This window comes from Sphaeroforma arctica (genome assembly GCF_001186125.1).
Source record: "Sphaeroforma arctica JP610 unplaced genomic scaffold supercont1.8110, whole genome shotgun sequence".
NCBI classification, from domain to species: domain Eukaryota; class Ichthyosporea; order Ichthyophonida; genus Sphaeroforma; species Sphaeroforma arctica.
The window spans coordinates 1-1,294 of NW_014032448.1; the positions used below are offsets into that span (position 1 = coordinate 1).

Below are 1,294 nucleotides of genomic sequence, written 5' to 3' on the forward strand. Positions count from 1 at the left end.
TACGGTACGTTTAGTTAGTTAATAAATATATATATATATATATATATATATATATATATATATATATATATAGTATTTTCAGGTATAAGGACAAGCTGAATCAATACACAAACAACGATATATACCCCCTTCAAGACCTGTAGCAGCGTCGTGACAAACAATGTCTGTACTTGCACCCCGCGCCCCCCTCCCCCATGAGGACGCCGCTGCCGCGCATATACACCCGATGTATACGAATAAACCATACGATATCACATCAAAAGCAGGTATTAAGGCAGATCGGATCAACATACAAGCAGCGCTATATAATCTCATCAAGGCCTGTGAATGCATCGTGGTGCACGGTGGCTGTATTTGGCCCGCCCTTGGGCGACCGTTGCTGAGACAAGTTATCCAGCTCATATACACAGCTGTGTATGACAGCAACTCAACAGTATACAAATACATGTAAATTTGACCATAAACACACATAGAGGCGAAGGATGGCAGCTCAAAAATATACAAACACATGTAAACTTGACCATAAACCGCATCCATAACCAGCTCATAGCATTTACCCTCAGTAAGCTCGGTGACTGCGTCGTGGTACACAGTGCCTGTGCTTGGCCCGCCCTTGGGCGACCGTTGCTGTGAATGGCTCTTGGATATTGAGCCGAACACGGCCGACGCAGACATCAACAACTCTGCATGCGCAGACTCGTCTGTACTGTGGTTGTCCACTGGGTTCAGGTGGATGTGTAGGGATTGTATGAGGACACATGAGAGGGAATGAGACTATGTGTATGTGCATGTGTAGATTCGGCTGTACTGTGGTTATCCACTGGGTTCAGGTGAATGGGTTGGGATTGTATGAGGCCACAGTAGCTAGAACGATACTATGTGTATGCGCCCGCCTGAGTGTACTGGTGTAGTGCGTGCGGTGTCCATGTAACCCCAAACAAGGTCGGAGAGGCCATGAATGGCCCAGCCCTCGCAGTGGCTTCTGGACTGTGTGATTCCCAATTGCAGCGATTGTGTATGAGTGTGACTAGATGGATATGTATACGTATGCCTGGATTAATGTTTATGGGTAGGCCCACACCGCAGTCTGGTCGCATGAAATATACGTGACAGCTGAACTGTGTGCATGTGCTCGCAAAATAAATGGAAGTGTATGTGAAGGACCTTCTACATGATAGGTAGACTAAAGGGAGCTAACAAGTCAAAACACAGTAGCACGCACCTACCAATACTCAGAAAGGCGTATCTACACCACTACAGCTACATCGCTATATACATATATACATACATATAT

General features: G+C 45.7%; 1 protein-coding gene across 1 annotated transcript; it reads right to left on the reverse strand.

Annotated features, from left to right (window-relative positions):
- Positions 1-557: 557 nt before the first annotated feature.
- Positions 558-719, reverse strand: SARC_16452 (hypothetical protein; the record flags this gene model as incomplete). Its single annotated transcript, XM_014289442.1, has 1 exon — positions 558-719. A coding segment is annotated over one exon (162 nt), but the record flags the coding sequence as incomplete, so codon positions are not given.
- Between the last annotated feature and the right edge of the window lie 575 nt (positions 720-1,294).